The sequence below is a fragment of the Apis mellifera genome, linkage group LG6, assembly GCF_003254395.2.
Source record: "Apis mellifera strain DH4 linkage group LG6, Amel_HAv3.1, whole genome shotgun sequence".
Lineage (NCBI taxonomy): Eukaryota > Metazoa > Arthropoda > Insecta > Hymenoptera > Apidae > Apis > Apis mellifera.
Genome location: NC_037643.1, coordinates 15,362,260 through 15,379,605, shown reverse-complemented (window position 1 = coordinate 15,379,605; position 17,346 = coordinate 15,362,260). Strand labels below are relative to the sequence as shown.

Sequence of the window (17,346 nt, the reverse complement as noted above, 5' to 3'; positions counted from 1 at the left end):
TTCTTATAATATTCGCGGTTACAATATTAATAATTAATATATAATTAATTATAAATGAAATATTTCGTCTATGGCTACTTATAAATGAATAAAAAAATTATTATTAATCGAAAATGGATAAGAAAATATTCAAATATCTTTTAATCCTTCAAATAACTGAAACATTCTTGAAATAATCTGTTTAAAAATAAAGAGGATGTATATTATCTAGGAAAATAATATAAGAAAAAAATTATGATAAATTTTATTATACAATAGTTATAAATACAATACCGATTATATATGTACAAAGATTTTTATAAATAATTTAAAAATGATAATAGTTCAGAAATTGATTCAAAGAAAATAACAATTTAACGATATTAATTTGATAAAATTATATTTCAATATAATTCGGGAAAGATTTCGTAGTTCTTATTATTTACATTTGTACGTTTTAATTAAGTGTTATCGCATTTTAATTTAATTTATGAAACATGAATGTAGATATATATATATATAAAATACATATCTAAAATATACATATAAAATACATTATGCCTATCATATTTTTAACTGTAGAATAAAATTACAAAGTAGAGCAAAAAAGGCAAAAAAAAAAAAAAAATAAGATAAATAAAGAACAGAAAAGGAAAGAATAATGGATAAAAGAAGAAACAAAATAAACGGAAGAAATTGAATTGGAAGATATCACTTAGTAGTAACTGATGTTTCTTCATTAGTTATTTTTTCCACCACTTTTTCTTTCTTTTTCAACGCACGCTTTCTTATGTTACACATGGTCTTACAAACTAACCAAAGCGTACCTTTTTCGCATATGTAACGTAAAGCATTTACAGAGGCGACTAATAAACCATGAGGTAAATAACCTGTTGTACACAATTCAAGACCAATTGTTTTTAATGTATGTTTTACATATTTCTCTGGAGTTGGCGCCATCCAAGTCGGTTTCCTAAAAATATATCAATATATATATAAGATATATGAAAGAAATATTTTATTTATTTTAAATCTCTTAATATATAATCTTTGATAGTTTTTTGATTAGTCATTAATTTCACTGATAAAAAAAATTATGTCACAATAAAGATATTTCGTTTGAAATGATACTATGATAAATACTGTGATAATGACTTAAGGCTTTTTTCACGACTCGAATTTATATAATTGTTATTGCTTAAGAATTTCAAGAAGTGAGTATAGTTCATATTTGGAAATAATAACAATTGTACTACTAGTTTATATATATATATTTTTTTTCATTTTTTTCCAATTCTTATCGTTATTTAAATTTTTGTATTACTATAATCAATAAAGAATAAATTTCAAATATAGTTTATTCTCAACTACGATTATCTCATTGCTATTATTATATGATCATTTAAAAATAAAATAAAATTAATAAAATTAGATATCGAAATATATATATAGAACATTATAGAGTTATATCGAAACTTATTTATTAAAAATTTAAATTTATTAAATCAAAATGTGTAATTTAATTTAAATTGAAATTTATAACTTTTTATATCAAATTTAAATAGGTCATACATATATATACATATAAAATTGATGCAATGCAACGACATTGGTGACGACAAAAATAAAATGTGGAAATTGATGTATGCAAAAAAAAGATATATGCATGCAAATTTTTCTACGCAGAAAATTTTTATATAAGGTCTGTAAAATCCAGAGTATAAAAAATTAAAATTTGTACGTATAAAAAATTATTGCATAATTATTGATAGTTATTATCAATAAAAATGATATTTTTTTATGTATAGAATAATACATAATAAAGTAAATAATATTTTTCCGTTCGATTAAAAATTAAATAGTTTTAAGAATAATTTTTCTGAATAATTTTTATAAATAAAGTTCTTAATATAATTAAAATTTTTTTTAAAATATAATCATATATATTTTAGATTATTGATTTTATAGATTTAATTTCAAAAGTAATAATCTATAAAAAAAAGTATTATCATATATTAAAGTTTGTAAATGAAAGAATCATTAATTTAAATTTTATATAAAACTCATCCTATAAAAGATAAGAAAAATATAAAAGTATTTCATACATTCTATTTTGCAATACGATAAAAATTTCGTTATAATTTCGTAACTTTTTATGTTTTCAATTTATATTATTTAAAAAAAAAAAGTCAAGTAAAAAACAGATATTATCATATAACTGTTCGTTAGATTCTCGAATCCGAAATTAAAAACGTTTCATTTAGAAAAATTAGAAACATTTTATAATATATATATATTCTATAATTAATTAAACAATCTTTAATTCTCTTTTTTTTTTTTTTTTAATTATCCTAAAATTATCTTTCTTATTGTTCATCGTATCATATCTGAAAAGAAATATAAATAATTCGAAGATTATCATTAATCGTTATTAATATTTATTTATTTCCATAAATGGAACAATTTGTACCGATTTTTCGGATCAGCAAAAATAGCCAAGATATTAAGAAGCAAATGATAAATGAAATAAAAAAATTGTCCTCGACGACGAGCGAAATAAGAATATTCAAGAATATTTAAATTTGTTTAAACATATTTAACTTGCAAATGAACGTACGTGTGCATATGTAATAAAACATATATATATATATACTTAATTGAAATGAGAAAAGAAGGAAGGAAAATTTTTGAATTTCATTTTTCTTTCTTTCTTTCTTTCACTTACGTGATTTTTGACATCTTAGTCGCCACAGGGCCAGGGATTATGCATTGTACAGTAACGCCGTACGGTGCTGCTTCAGCGGCTAAATCTTCGCTCAACTTGATAACGTAGCACTTGCTGGCTGCGTACACGGTTAAGTAAGGAGATGGCATAACAGCCGTGGCCGAGCTGATATTTATCAAGATGCCCTTCTTGCGCTCAAACATTTGGGGAAGAAGGGCCCTCGCGACTCCTGTCATCGACGCAACATTCAACTGCAAGATCTGAGCTATGCTCTCCTCCGAGACGTTCGTGAATAATTCAGGATGATTATAACTGGCTCCTGCATTATTTACCACTATTCCAATCTAGAATTTTAATTTTAATCATTCTTCCAATTATTTTCTCGTTGAAAATTAATGTCAATGATAAAAATAACACGACTTTTTATATTGTAAGAATATATAAATATATAAAAATATCAGTAATTTATATAATATTATTTTAATAATTACATCATTGATTATTTTATAAGATATGATGATGTTGATTGCGTTAAAATCTATTGCCACTTAAAAAGTAATTAAATAATAGTTTAGAAAATATTCAAGAATTGAGAATCATTGTCTTAATATTCTTATTTAACAACCTGACCATTAATTTGAAGAGTTTTACAAATAAAATTTCATATATATATCAAGTCTTTATATATATCATTTTATAAGGAAATTCATTTAATCCGAAAATTTAATAATAGTTTGTATAAAGTATATATTTAAAAAAATTTTTTTATCAACAAAAAATCTCTATAAAAATATGAAATCACTTGAAATCACTAAAATCATCTTTTCAAATCTATCAATTTTTATAATTAACACATTTGTTATTATTTAAAGAAAAATATTTTATTATATTAATTTTAAATAATATAAATAAAAGATAAGAATACAATTAGTTTTTTAATTTTGCATAATTATCTTTGTTAAATATTAAAAACAAGTAATTTTGAACATAAAAATGACTCATCATAATAACGAACGTTAAAAGAATAAGAATAGAAAGACGGATAAGATAAAATATCGAGGAAAAAAAAAAAAAAATACCTCGAGCTCTTCGGTGGCTTTGGCAATTTTTGCATAAACAGCTTGTCCCTCGGTCAAATCTGCATCCACTATTCGAACTTGAACCCCATACCGTTCTTTGATTTCCTTCGCGACTTCTTCGAGTTTCGACAATGATCGCGAAACCAGCACAATATCCAAACCTTTTTTCGCCAACTGTTCCGCGTACGCTTTACCGATACCGCTCGTAGCACCTGTGATCACTGCCCATTTACCCTGCGTTTTCGGATCGATACCGAATCCAAAGTTCGGCCCTATTAATTTCTTCCACACAAGCACGCTTATCCGCCACAAAATTCGCAATCCAAACAATCCCAATAGAACGAACGATATTTTCTCCCAACACGTTAACGACATCCTGAAAAATATCGACGAGAAAAAATCAACTTGGCCGTCACTTGAAATTTACTTCGATACTTCGAAACGATACTCTCGAAGAATAACGATTGTCTATCGATGTTAAAAGAATCGCGGCGCAAATCTGTTTTCCCCCTGTTGTAACGTCTTCTTTTCATACTCCTACTTGCCATAATGCAATGATCAAACGAACTTAACCATTGGTCGGTTCTGATGATCGCAGTCGTGACATTGGACCTCTATTATCACATTGTATAATATATATATATATATATATATATATATATATATATATACTATTGGATATAATGATTTATTTAAAAGTTCTTTGAACCCAATTTTTTTTCCTTTTTTCGATTTTTATTCCCTTTTGTAAAAATTTATTATATCGTTGTTATATTTATTATAAATCTAGGAGCAATGAAAAAAATATTTGAAAATTTTCTATCAATATATAATTTGATTTCAAATATACACAAATCGAAGACGGATGTTTAACTTGAATTTACATGTGTAAATATTTTTTCACTTGTTCTGAAATGAATAATGTTGAAATATTTTTTAAATTCCATTATTATTAAATACATTTTGCAAAATTATATTTTCAGTCAGATTTATCAGAATATTAATGATAGCCAAATCTCTAAATTTCTATAAATAATTTGTTAATGTTAAAATTGTTATTTCTATTTTTTTTTAAGAATTTTTCAATTGAAAAATAAAATAATAATGTATAAATCTAGAAGGCAAAAAATGGTTAAAAAGATCACGACACTAAAGAAAATAAAAAATTTTAATGTATTCAATGTAATGCATAATGCGTAAGAATTAAAATTTCTAAGTGAAAATTCATAGATAATGTTTCAGTTAACTTCAGTAAATACATATTTATTCTCTTAAATAAATGTATTTTATTAAATTAGATTCAACTTATTTTCTGAAATACTATTTATTATATGATATATATCACAATATTAAGAAATTCTCATAAAACTATTTATTATATTTTGACATCTTTTATATAACAGCAATCATAAATAGAAATTCTGACAAAAAAATTTCAAAAAATATAAACGAATTAAGTTACATACATTAAGTTTTATACTAAATTTAGTTTATGTTATTTATTGAAATAAATTGAAAAAATTTATATATATATATATAGATTAAAAATTTATTTACAAACATTATGTGAATTGGAAAAATGCAAATCGTTACATTATATCTGATTATATATACCAGATATCATATTTTGATACAGAAATATTTATTATATTTTATAAATTTCCTTTTCGCATATAAACAGAATTTATTTCACTGTTGTTTGTAAATATTAATTAATGATTTCATGTGAGAATAATATTTGCGATAATTTACATATATATATATATATATATATTGAATTGAATATATATGCATATTCATGAAATTAATGTATTAAAATTTACTTTACTTACTTTTATTTGATATTGTTGAAATTGATGTTAATAAGGATGACAACGTTGACAACAAAGTTTCTTTCTCGATTTGATGTATTCCTCTTCAATATAAATGCAATGGATACGAAATGTTTAAATTAACATTAACGCGCAAAAATTTCAAGAAGTAAGCAAAAATTCATGTACGTAATTCGATGCACATCTGAATTCTTTCTGTATTATTATTATTACAGTAAGAATTGGATTGATTCAATCGATTCAATTATTCAAAATATCAATAACGAGGGAATGAAAAATAGAAAACAGATGACATGTTGTGAAACGAGATACCGAAAATATATTTTCAAAGATACTGAACAAACCAGACTAAATCGGATCACGGAAGTGTACGAAGAGAGTATCGAAGAGAGTACGAGGAGAAAGCGGAAAAGGGAAGAGAAAGGTAACGTGGAAGGGGAAGGAGACAGAGATTGGTGAAAAGGCGGGGTGGAGGGGAGTAGGAAGAGAAAAGGAAGCAAGTAAATATTAGGGGCAGAGACGGGTAGTTGAGGGAAAGCGAGGAAGCGAGAAGATATAATATCATGGCACGGTCGATGTTGGAAGCAAATGTGGGGAGTTTGCGCGGGCGCAGCAGCCACATTGTGGATGCGAATTCACGTGATCGCGGACGTGATGTGTGTGTTCCGTTCGATGCATGTGTGATGGAAATATGTGATTTGGATATTTAGATGTCAGTGTTCAAAAGAAAGTCATTGCTTACTTCTTTCCTTTGTTAAAAAGTGGGGAATAGTTTATTTTTTTTTTCTTTGACACATTTCATTTTGACATACTTCTCCGTAATAATAATAAAATATTCTCGATTTAAAGAAAGTGAAATACCAATGTCAATGTCGATAATTTTATCTTCCCATTTTTTTTTTTAGGTTATGTAATTATATATTTGCTCTATAAAATAAATGTATATTGCAAATATATAACGAATTCAAATTGGTTTTTTATTTATATATCAAGTAAAAATTTTGTTTCATTTTTATTTTTTATTTTCTCATTTATAAATTATGAAAGTTTTTTATATTTTTTTGTTTTCGCTTTTACATTTTTCTTCGATTATCGTTCGATCGTAGGGAATAGAAGATAATTTATAATTATTAAAAACTTGTGATCAAATGATTAATTAATATCACACGTATCTCAATTAAATTATTAATCGTGCTCAATATAATATAATATTTCAATTTCACGTAATATGTAATAATACCATATGTATAATCGAATTGTGTTTTATGCATTTACACGAATTCATACATATGTATAAATACATATATGTATTTGTAATATCTAAGTAGAAAAAAAAATAGTAGAGATTTGAAAAAAATTTTGAAAATCATATAGATGTGTGTCACGCATATTAAGCACGCAAATCGGTAGTATTGATTAATCGTTCTGAGATATCGGGCATAAGTGCTTTCGATCTCTTTTTCGACAACGTTCCTGTTTTAACGATACGCCGACCAATTAACATTGTACGATTACGATTTGCTTGGTGAAGAGTTTGCAAATGGAAACGTCTCCAAAGTAAAGCTTTGGTGTCGATGGATTTCGTCCAATCGTGCCATTCACCGCGGGTGATCTTCTCGCTTTCCATTTCCAATATCTTCTCGATCACGCTGCGCAACCATATATTCCAATCTTTGGCCACGTCACTTATGTACTCCAGCCATCTTGTCCAATCCCTTATTTCCAGAGATTCTACTTCTGGCATGTATTGTTCCATGAACGCGAGCTGCGATTGCGTTAATAACGATCTTAGCCAAGTAGCGATTTTCCCGCACACTATATTCATAGTGATCTTCAAATCTTCCGTTAGAAGATCCGGATTCTCCAATCTGACTATATTCGTCAATTTTTCGTAGATCGCACGGTGTATGCCGTTCGTTATCGGATCTTCACCCGTGTTTTCCGGCGCGCTCTCTATCATTTTGTAAATAGTGTCGATTATTTTGTCGAAAGTAAGATAGGGAAGATCGGTTTTAAATACGTCCTCCAACGTCTTCATAATGTCTATCTCCTTGGGCACTTCCATAGGTTCTAACGAAATCTTTTTCGGCGATACCCTCACTTCCATCTCCTTCTCTTTTGCCACATCCTCTACCTTCTCTTCAGCTTTCCTCTCCTCTGCCTCTTTCTCCTTCTTTGCTACTTCTTCCTCCCTTATTATCTCCGCCTCTTCGCTCGGCTCCTCTCGTTTCTCTTCAGCTTCTGCTGCTGTAATCTCCTCTTCTCTCGGTTTTGTAATCTCTTCCGGTTTCTCTTCCCCCGGTCTCGCTTCTTCTATTTCCTGTTTTATACCTTCCTCCGTTCTTTCTGCTTCCTTCTCTACCTCCGACGGTATACCTTCCTCTCCCGGTCTCGCCTCTTCCGACTCCCCTTCTTCGCCCGCCTTAGGCGTTTCCACCTCCGTTTCCGTTTCCATTTCCTGTACCGTTTCCGATTCCGGTTCCGTTCCTATCTCCTGCACCGCTTCTACCTCCGTCTCCGTCTCCGTGTCCTGGATCGCTTCCGATTCCGTTTCCGTTTCCGCCTCCTGTGCCGCCTCCGATTCCGTTTCCGTTTCCACTTCCAACACCAGCTCTAACTCGGGCTCCGTCGGCTCCTCTACGCGCGGCCGGGCCTCCACCTCCGCCTCGACCTGCGGCTGCGGTTCCGTTTGTATCTCCGTCTCCTGCTCCTCCGGCTGTACCTGAGCTTCCCTCTCGATCTCCACTCTCTCCTCCTCGTCCACCGCTTCGTCCACCTTCTCGAGCTTAACCTCCTCCTCCTCCTCCTTTATCTCCCTCTCCGGCGCCTCCTCCGGCTCTTTCGCCTTCTCCTCCTCCTCCTCCTCCTCCTCGGCCATCTTCGCATCTTCTCCCCAATCGTAATCGTCGTCGTCCTCGTCCGGATACTTCCTCTCCTCCTCCTCCTCCTCCTCCTCCGCTTCCTCCTCCTCCTCCTCGTCCTCCTCCTCTTCCTCCTCCTCCTCGTCTATCCTCATTTCCTCCTCCTTCTTCCTGCACCGCTCGAGAAGCTTCTCCTCCTGGTATTGGGCAACCTCGAACAACACGCCGGTAACCCAACACGCCAACACGTCGGCAAGGTAGCGCACCTGCTGCGATTTACGATCCTCGTCTTTCGGTTGGCTGTACTCGAGTACGTTTATCAATCGTCGAACTATCACTTCCGCGATATCTTTGATCTCCGATTTCGGGAACGGACACTTCCATTTCAGGATGCTTCGCACGAAACGCTCGGCGATCAGGTATTGAGACGAAACCGAATCTCTCTCGAACGATCCTACCGTTGTTATACCCATATTTTGCCGTTTCATCTTGTTCGTCTCTTTGAATTGCCATTGATCCGCTCTCTTCTTCCTTTTCTTCCCACGGGTTTTCTTCTTTCTACGCGAGATCGTCGCAGCTTGCCTGTAAATATTATTATATTGGTAAGCTAACCTCAAAATTCAATATTCCAATAATGTTATTATTCTTGACATCGTTCGTTACTTTCTTCGATATTTCTCGAAAAAAAAAAAGTGTTTACGTAAAAAATTATTCAAATTTCATTACTCGGGAGTTAAACACGTTTCCTTTTCCACGGTTCGAACGAGATTGTCCAAAAGAGCTGGAGGTAATATCGACGCGCCTTGTTGCAAAGTTATCAACATCTTGTGCCTCGTTGGTTGTGCCAATTCTTTGATTCGTTGCGATACAGGTTTCAATTTTCTAAGCACCATTTTCTTCTCGCATTCCGGTGGACATTTACGGCTTATGTGAAAGCAAATTAAAATCGTTTTTTTTTATAAAAGATTAAAATTAAATCAAATTGGTTATCAATATCATTGATAAAACTTTTACCTCGGAGTTGCTAATATATCGATGTAATCTTGCTTTGTCAAACAATGCCTAGGTATGACTTTTAACTTCGGAAATGTACAAGGTTCTCCAACTACCGAAACCATCGCAAATCTATCCTTTTTTCTTCTTCTTCCTTTTAGCTTTTTGCGACAATCCACTTCGTTTATTTTATCCACATGCTACTGAATAAATTTGTCATAAAGTTACGTAGATAAATCTATTAATCTTATGTTAATATAAAATATCAATTTATTAAGATTAATTAATATTAAGATATTAATATTGATTACAAATTATTGTGAATTGTTTTCAAATAGAAAATAATTAATAAGTTAAGAAATTAATTAATAAATTCTATTATCAATTTATTATTTTTATTATTATTATTAGATGCCTTCTAACAAAAATTACATCGAAAATTAAATACTGTTTCAGAATATATATATCGTATATTTTAATTAATTAAAATCGATTTATTTTTCAAAAGATTATTTGAAAAAGAATATTAAAAAAAGAAATTGTTGCAATAGTATCTTTCGAAACCTTGAAAAATATCAAAAATGTTTATTCGAATATAAAAACGTAATAAATTTTTTAAATTATTTATATGTATATAATAAAACTTATGATAGGATAAATATAGTGGTTTTGTTTATATATTCAAGATAAAAAAAAAATAGAATTATTTTAAAAATATCGAAAATACTCAATTTGCCTTAGGTTTCTTTGGAACTTTCTCGGGTTTATCGCAATGTACCCATCTTTTCTTTTTTTCTACTATTCGTGGATAACCTTCGAACGTATCATCCTTTTGCCCTCTTTTTATTTCACGGTCGATAGAAGTAGCCCGTTTAATATCTTCGGGAGAATCATCAGTCTTTTCCATACTCATCTTTTTCTATAAATAATACGTATACAATTTTATTATGTAATAAAACAAACACGTTTAATATTCGAATATTTTTGTTCTTATTCATTTTGTAATTTAAATATAAAAATATATTTTTGAATAATTTTTTCTTCTTATTCATAAAATACTGATCATACCTATGTATGTGTTATAATGTGCAATTACTATTTATAAAATCTGATCGAAAATGCAAACCGTTACGATATTTTATATTTTTATTATTATCTCTTTATACGCTTTGATCTTGAATCTTTGTTTGATGTTTGAAGAGGGAGTATTGAGTTAGATGTACTTGAAATTTGTATTACATTTTACTTGGGACCGTTAAATATGATAGGTTAAATGAGAGGTTAGAGAAAGAGGTCTGTTTTGTTTCAGAAATATAGATTTTCATCTCGTTCGATGTATCTCGCATTTGAATTGATGTATGTGTAATATAATATGAAATCAAACAACGATATCGATAAGAATTTAAAAGAGAGAAAAAATGAAAAAAAAACGAAAAGAGAAAAAAAGAGAGGAAAAGATAATAATATATATGGTAAAGTGACAGAGAATCCAAGAAGAATATTTGTGTAAACGAGGTAATTCGACTACAGTGGGTAAAGTCACTAGAGAACATGCTGGTGACTGAAGCACCAAAATAATGATGATTCCTATTCCTACAAACTACAGCAGCAGCTCGAAGATGGCAGTAGTTACGATATCAGTGCTCGACACCGATAGCTGCTCCGTTTACTAATCGATCATTCCGGGTGTCGGGAGTCGGTGCAAAGTAGATGCAAGTTGGTGTGCCTATTTGAGAGAACGCATACTGCACAAGGGGATACTTGGAAGTAAAAGAAGTGTTTCTAAGATATGCGGGTGTGTGAAAATAACTGTTGCTCCTGTATAAGCGACCCGTGATACAGGTGTTTAGTACAAGATGCTAATTTGAATTGTGTCATAAAAATGTTGGAAATCAACGAGAGCAACTCAATGGAACGAAATACCATTTGAAACTTCCAAGGATATCTTCACTTTGTTACTGCACTGTGCCGAATGATTATGATTATGATGAGATAACAAACGCAGAATGAAATACAGTGGCAGTAACCTTCTCGGTTATGCAGTTTACGCGTTTATTCTATTTTTTAATGGTAGGTAAAATATGAAACTTTTTTTTCTTTATAATACCGATCTTTCTATTGTTCTAGTTAAATGCTTTTTTATTTCTATTATTTCCTCTTTTTTAGTCAATTTTTTTATTTTTGTTACAGATTATCAGATCACTTTTTATTCCACAGATTTGATTAAGTTCGATTAATCCTGATTAACCCTAATTTAAAACTATGCATCTATAATTCAATAAATGAATGAGATATTATTTATTATCATTTAAAAGTTTTAAATTTTATCTTTATATTCTTTACATTTTTACATATTCTTTACATTAATTCTTTTTTATCTTTTTTTATATTACATACATTTACATTTACATACATTTAAAACGCATATTCAAGTTATAAATTTATTTATTTTTTTTTTCTTTTTTTTACTTTTAATGTTTATATCAGGCGGCAATTTTTAACTGTCTCTACTTGCTAGTTTGTTCGATTGACGTAATGTATATATGACGCATGTATTGCCGCTTATTTGATGACTTCAAACGATATGCGTGTGCTATTTTTTTTATTCGTATTATATAAATTTATTATATAAATTATACTTTTATATATATATATATATAATTAATATAATAATTATTAATTATAAAATAAATTACATAAATTCATATATATTATTAAATAAATGTTTAATTTATAAATTTAATTTTTTTTATTTTCATTGTTCAACAATCAAATAAATAAATAAATAACAGATTTTTATAATTATTTTTACAAATATTATTATAATTATTAATTATATATTATAATATATATATAATATTATTACAGTTATTCATGCAGAAAGTGGTGTTACCTGCAAAGATCAACAAGGACGATCCTATGAAAATACTTTTATATACATTCCTGGTCCAGAACCCTGTACATTATGCGTATGTGATAATGGCAATCCAAAATGGTGTAAAGCACTTGTTTGCAAGTATGCAGAGGTATTTCAAATGCTAAAATAATTATATTGCTTTGCATTTATATTATTTTTTTTCTATGTGATTAAAAATTTATTCATAATTCATATATATCAAACAGGAATATTGTAAATCTTCCCGGCATATTTGTTGTCAATATATTTGTTTGGATGATACGTTATTATCTATACCAAATGACAAAACTGACGGGATTGGTAGCAATACCACTGATGCTACTACAAATTATGATATAGGATTACGATCTGTTGCTAGCTTTGTAACAGCTGTATTGTCATTAAGTTTGTTATTTTTTTTAATACATCGATTACGCCAAAGAAAGATACGAGGTATATTTTTGTTTTACAATTTGTCAATTGTTTTTTCTTCTTATAGTAGATAAAAAATGTTGATTATTTTGTAAAAGTTTGTGTGGCAGGAAGGCAGAACAGACAGTTAGCAGAGGACCAAAGAAATTTAGGTAGTATGGGATATTTAGACCGAGATGGATTATCACATGGTGTTCCTATGGATGATATTCCATGTGGAGCTAGTTACCCATTATGGAAACCACCTAACAATTACTTTCCTCGTGGCGAAGCTCCACCACCTTATGAAGAGGCAGTAGCAGCAGCACGGGCAGAACAAGCTCTTTTATCAATGAATCCACAAACGCTTCCACAACTAAGTTTTCCAAATACCTATTTGCCAAATACTAATAGTCGTACAAGTATATCATTAGTAGGGAGTACACAAAGTGGCATAAATGGTAATTCATCAACATTAATTTGCGACAATGGTATAACAGATCAAAGTGGCTTAATCTCAACACCAAGTAGACCAATATCAAATCCAAATATATATTCTAGTTATCATCAATCGAATCAAAATGAAACATTATCTCCAAGTGTTAGTGTAGGAACTTCAACGACGAGTTTTACAATGGGAACAAGTACTTATGAGAATTTACCTACTCCCATTGGAATTCCAAACTTTGTTAATCAGCGTCCTAATGTAACTGTGCAACCTTTACCTAACATGCAATCTACTATTCCAAAAAGTTATCAAACACATACTACTCTCCCTCGTCAAACTGGAGCATTTACAATATCTGCAACTTTACCAAATTCTAGTGTAACTGCTCATCGTACAATTCCTAGAACTTTGACAACTCGTACTGGTGCAAAGTTACAAGATATTATAAATGATTGCACTCAGAAGGAGTTTTTACGACCTACGATAACAACCGATCTTACAACGCCGAATTTACCACATTCCACACAACAAAATGCTATGATTAAATTAGAAAATACAAGAGAAAATGCAAATACATTTTCTGAAGATATACAAATACAGTCTTCTCCTGCATCTTCTTCAGGATTGCAACAAATTGAAAGACAACCATTGGATCATAAAATAGATATAAAATCTCATGATTTTAAGGTGTAGTACAAAATGTAGTGTTGATATTGTATTTTTATATTCAAAACATTATAAAAATTTAATTTTTTAATTTTTCTATGTTATGTAATAATTTTCATGCATTTCAGCCACCATTGAATATAGCTAATGATATTAATGAGGAAGGAAGCTTTGAATCAGTAGCATGCACTTGTAGCATGCAAGCTCTTTCTACTCTTCACGATGATACAGACGATTATAGAAGCGAATGTGAAAACTGTAAAAGCGCAACAGGTTCTCGTTATTATTTAGATAACGAAGATGAATTGATTACTTCTCCTCATGAAACTATGACATTACATAGAAGACCAGATGAAACAACTTCAAATGCTACTCCTCAATATTATAGAACTTCACTCACACTGCCTATAAGTACCCGTCAACGAACAAGGTAATTATAAAAAACAAGTTATTCTTCTCTTTTGTTAATATTTTATCACATTAAAATTACTTATTAAAATATATAAATATATTATTAAGTAAAAAAGATTTATTTTCTGTTTTTTCACTTTTTATTATTTTTTTTTATATTTTCATTTTTTAATAATATCTTTTTTTAGTACTATCTTCTTAATATAAAATATATTTTTAAAAATTAATAAACTAAAAAAAATGAATGTAATTTTTTTTATAAAGTTCATGATGTGATACTACTAGATGATATCTACTAGAACATAATTTACTAATATTTCTTTATATTTAGGAGCATCGGCGTTCGAGAAAATTGGTTCAACCCTATGCCACAAAGTTCTACAGAATCTTCAGATGAAAATTGATTGCAGTTATATGTTTCCCATACATCACATAATTATTAAGATGATTTATAATACACTGTCAATGATCAAAATTCAGTATTATGACAAATGAACAATGTTCATATTTTATTGCGTTGCAGAACACCAGTTATTGTTAAATAGTATTACATTGTCAAATTTTAGTATACAAATGAAATTTTTTCTATCTTGTTCACTGTGTATAAACTGTTTATACATATTCATACATATTCAAGTTATGTATGGTCTATGAAAAAGATGAGTCACATTTTTGCTCTCATAGTTTTTCTTTATATGTTATTAAACTATGAGAGCAAAATTTAAATATATTTATTATATAACTTCGATATTTAAGTTAAAAAACAACAGCTAAGGAGCAAAATAACAATTTACATTTCTAAAATTTTTTTAACTATGTTCGATGCATATCATTTGTTAGAAATTAATCAAAATTATTGTTAAAAATGCAATTTTTATCCTTTAATCCCTGCGGAGTTGAATAATATAGTATATATATATATATATATATATTTCTAGGTACTGAATAACGCAATAAAATATAAAGAACAGATTGGTTCACACTATGTACATTATAAGTATCTTTTATTATTTGATTAGTAATCATTAATTTACTTATTTGATAAAATGATTTTAATGTTTATCATTCAATAACATAAACAAAATATAGGATAAAATATGAAGGTAAGTTTCTCAATAACATTTGATAAATTTTTGAAATATTTATATGTCATTATATGTACATATATTATATTAGTATTTATATTACTATTAAATTTATAAAGTTTATTATAACTTTTTTTTTTAATTGAATTTTTTTATTTTGTATAGAAATTTTTATTCAACTATTATTTGAATATAATATTTTAAATGAATTATAAATATTACTTTTATATTAATTTTCATTTTATTCTCATATTTTAACTAAAATAATTAAAAATATAGTTATTATATATTAATATTCTCTGACATTTCAAATTACTTTGAATATGTAAGTGGCGAAAAATTTAAATTACATTAAACATAATTCAGTTCTTAAAATTTGAGTTTTAATTTTTAATGTTTCAATTAATTATAAAAAATTTTTAAAATTTTAATATTTTTTTTTAAATTTCAATCGTTATTTAATATTTTGCATATTATAAAATACTAAACAATCATCAATATTTTTAAACTTTATGAAGACTTTCGAAACTTGAAAGACTTTTAAATATCGAATCACGTTCGAAGTGATTGGAATTTTCAGTACTGAAAAATTTCGAATCGTTTTAAAATTAAGATTCGAATACCTATCATGTATACCTATCGTATATACAACGTGCAGTGCACAAATATATGTTTTGAAATCTTTTAAAAATACATATCACTATTAAGTACAACCGCCACACATATACAATTTATATTAAAATTATATAAATATATTCGTTTCAGTTAATTTTTGATATATTTCTATTATTTCTCAGTTTTTTTAGTACAAAACAAATAAATATGCATTATGTTAAATAATTAAAATATTTTCGTGGTTTTGTATATATATATATATATATATATATACACACACACACACAATGTAATATATATATATATATGCATGCTTGAAACAGATCTATTAGTCTAAATAGTATGAATCAGCCTTAGTATACTTACATTATATATGCATGTATATGTTATACTTTTGTTATACTTTTTATCTATGATATAAAAGTTTTGTTTCTTTTTTTATAATACAATGCATGATATAATTATGTTATAAGTCATGTTGTCATAAAATTTTAAAGTATAAATTAAGATTTTGATTATATTTATTTTTTATATATGTAAAAGTTTTTTCATAATCTATTTAAGATTTTCAATGAAAAATTTGACTACAACTATTCAGATTTTATATTCAAACAGTTTATTTGCATATAATATAATAAAAATTTTTATTGACTAATTTTAAAATTCTGATATAAAAACAAATATTTTTAAATCTATACAATTTTATTTTGTATAGAATAAAAAGAAAAATTTTGCATGATAATAATAAAATATTTGATATTTTTAGTAAATATAATGACTAAAATTGTTATTTTTGATTATATTGATATAATTTTTTAACTCACATATATATATATATATATATATATATATAAAATGATACTGATTTTCTAAAATGCACAATTTTCAGTAATTCTAAAATTTGTTTATGAATAGAATTTAAGAATTAGACTGATTATAATTAGTAATGTCAAAATATCATATTTCAATTTTTAATCAAATTAAAAATATATAAAATTTTATTCATATAATATATTTTTATTTCTATTTGCAATTACATTATTTAATTTTTACATTAGTATGAATATTCTATAAAATTCTAGCATGACTAATTATTGATAATTTTTTAATAATCACAAATAACATGTATTTTATTATTTGAAGATAATTTTAATTATATTATTATAATTTATATTATATTATATATTATTATTATATATTATATGTATAAAATATTTTGATTTATAAATTAATTAATCAATTTTATTAAAATAGTAAAAATATAATTATTTTCAATCATAATTATTTTTATAAATTTTAATCTAAATTTAGATATTACTTATTTTATTTATATATAAAGTATATA

General features: G+C 27.7%; 3 protein-coding genes across 7 annotated transcripts; 1 reads left to right on the top strand and 2 right to left on the bottom strand.

Annotated features, from left to right (window-relative positions):
* Positions 1–228: 228 nt before the first annotated feature.
* On the bottom strand, positions 229–6,014 carry LOC725258 (very-long-chain 3-oxoacyl-CoA reductase). Of its 2 annotated transcripts, XM_001121130.5 has the most exons (4): positions 5,616–6,014; positions 3,784–4,159; positions 2,705–3,048; positions 229–952 (listed from the first exon to the last, which is right to left on the bottom strand). In XM_001121130.5, the coding sequence occupies exons 2-4, from the start codon at positions 4,156–4,158 to the stop codon at positions 691–693; spliced, it is 981 nt and encodes a 326-aa protein (XP_001121130.1). In that variant the 5' UTR covers position 4,159; positions 5,616–6,014; the 3' UTR covers positions 229–690. The 2 variants fall into 2 exon arrangements, with proteins under 2 accessions (XP_001121130.1, XP_016768214.1); XM_016912725.2 differs by lacking the exon at positions 5,616–6,014 and having other exon boundaries at positions 3,784–4,331.
* A 207-nt stretch (positions 6,015–6,221) lies between these two features.
* LOC725130 lies at positions 6,222–15,756 on the top strand. 4 transcript variants are annotated; one of them, XM_001121014.5, is made up of 8 exons: positions 6,222–6,376; positions 10,779–10,984; positions 11,076–11,539; positions 12,338–12,495; positions 12,593–12,818; positions 12,896–13,911; positions 14,019–14,320; positions 14,633–15,756. In XM_001121014.5, exons 3-8 carry the CDS (start codon positions 11,476–11,478, stop codon positions 14,703–14,705), a joined length of 1,839 nt encoding a protein of 612 aa, XP_001121014.2. In that variant the 5' UTR covers positions 6,222–6,376; positions 10,779–10,984; positions 11,076–11,475; the 3' UTR covers positions 14,706–15,756. The 4 variants fall into 4 exon arrangements, with proteins under 4 accessions (XP_001121014.2, XP_006570743.1, XP_016768213.1 ...); XM_006570680.3 differs by having other exon boundaries at positions 10,779–11,539; positions 12,908–13,911; XM_016912724.2 differs by having other exon boundaries at positions 10,779–11,539.
* Positions 6,621–10,785, bottom strand: LOC100577919 (probable serine/threonine-protein kinase kinX). Its single transcript, XM_026441550.1, has 5 exons — positions 10,538–10,785; positions 10,206–10,388; positions 9,491–9,669; positions 9,203–9,400; positions 6,621–9,058 (listed from the first exon to the last, which is right to left on the bottom strand). The coding sequence occupies exons 2-5, from the start codon at positions 10,380–10,382 to the stop codon at positions 7,006–7,008; spliced, it is 2,607 nt and encodes an 868-aa protein (XP_026297335.1). The 5' UTR covers positions 10,383–10,388; positions 10,538–10,785; the 3' UTR covers positions 6,621–7,005.
* Positions 15,757–17,346: the final 1,590 nt, after the last annotated feature.

Bases quoted from the DNA above. Each gene is read 5' to 3' on its own strand.
- LOC725258 (XM_001121130.5), bottom strand. From the start codon at position 4,158: ATGTCGTTAACGTGTTGGGAGAAAATATCGTTCGTTCTATTGGGATTG. The intron at 3,049-3,783 runs GTATTTTTTTTT...TTAAAATTCTAG, and splicing joins AAGCCACCGAAGAGCTCGAG to ATTGGAATAGTGGTAAATAA. The intron at 953-2,704 runs GTAAGTGAAAGA...ATATATTTTTAG, and splicing joins ACTAAGATGTCAAAAATCAC to GAAACCGACTTGGATGGCGC.
- LOC100577919 (XM_026441550.1), bottom strand. From the start codon at position 10,382: ATGAGTATGGAAAAGACTGATGATTCTCCCGAAGATATTAAACGGGCT. The intron at 9,401-9,490 runs GTAAAAGTTTTA...CTTTCACATAAG, and splicing joins GATATATTAGCAACTCCGAG to CCGTAAATGTCCACCGGAAT. The intron at 9,059-9,202 runs GTAATGAAATTT...TAATATTTACAG, and splicing joins GAAACGTGTTTAACTCCCGA to GCAAGCTGCGACGATCTCGC.
- LOC725130 (XM_001121014.5), top strand. From the start codon at position 11,476: ATGAAATACAGTGGCAGTAACCTTCTCGGTTATGCAGTTTACGCGTTT. The intron at 11,540-12,337 runs GTAGGTAAAATA...ATATTATTACAG, and splicing joins GTTTATTCTATTTTTTAATG to TTATTCATGCAGAAAGTGGT. The intron at 13,912-14,018 runs GTGTAGTACAAA...CATGCATTTCAG, and splicing joins TAAAATCTCATGATTTTAAG to CCACCATTGAATATAGCTAA.